The following is a 692-nucleotide window of genomic DNA, read 5'->3' as shown; positions in this document are numbered from 1 at the left end:
CACACACATATATATCAAAATATCGCACATTTCAGGCGCACGCAAAGGAATCATATCCAGCGCCGACAGACACTTTCAAGAAACCCTCATGCCCTTTACACTCACTATAATAAGAATAATAAAGACAATTGTTCATGAAAGTCATTCTAATCATATTAAAATTATCCGCCTAATTCACTTACCGGGGGGCAAAAATTCGCACGGGGAGCGACAAGTCTTTTAAAACTCCCACCCTGAATGAGGGAAAAAAAACACCTGAAAACCCTAAAACAAACCTTATATTCCCCCAAAATTAAAAACGCGTTTCCTCACAAGTAAAGACATTCCACGATATTTAAATAAAAAAAACAGAAGAAAATTTGGGGACTTCAGCGTCGACTTGGCGTAGATAAACACAGAGGGTGAGCGAGAGTGTTGGAACCTCCGGCCATATTGACGTTGGGTGTGACGGTCGATGACTCATGCGGGAAATGTCATCGGGCCGAATTATCGAATTTTGACCGCTTCTCCCTCCGTTTTTCGCGTCCTCGGCGTGGACACCCGAGCCTCCCAATCATGGCCGACCGGAAGGCGGAGTTAGAGAGGAAGAAGGCCAAACTGCAGGCCCTCAGAGAAGATAAGGAGAGGAGAAAACGAGAGAAAGAGAGGAAAGAGGTTAGTGTTTTTCTCCAGAGAAGGGGAGTTTGTTGTTT

The 692-nt window shown here is 44.5% G+C and overlaps 1 protein-coding gene across 16 annotated transcripts in view; it reads left to right on the top strand.

The window, feature by feature from the left end:
- Window positions 1-417: 417 nt before the first annotated feature.
- The window catches only part of LOC119593093 (cytoplasmic dynein 1 intermediate chain-like), a 47,628-nt gene continuing 47,353 nt past the window's right edge, over window positions 418-692 (top strand). For 7 of the 16 annotated variants that reach the window (XM_037942056.1, XM_037942053.1, XM_037942042.1 and 4 more), the window contains exon 1: window positions 419-654. In XM_037942056.1, coding sequence (XP_037797984.1) covers window positions 556-654 — 99 coding nt within the window. In that variant the 5' untranslated portion in view covers window positions 419-555. Of the gene's footprint in view, window positions 655-692 lie in introns of all 16 variants that reach the window. The other 9 variants (XM_037942057.1, XM_037942055.1, XM_037942048.1 and 6 more) reach the window with 3 other exon arrangements.

Source organism: Penaeus monodon, chromosome 31, assembly GCF_015228065.2.
Source record: "Penaeus monodon isolate SGIC_2016 chromosome 31, NSTDA_Pmon_1, whole genome shotgun sequence".
Taxonomy (NCBI): domain Eukaryota; kingdom Metazoa; phylum Arthropoda; class Malacostraca; order Decapoda; family Penaeidae; genus Penaeus; species Penaeus monodon.
The sequence above is the reverse complement of the archived record's forward strand: the minus strand, read 5'-3'. Positions and strand labels throughout refer to the sequence as shown.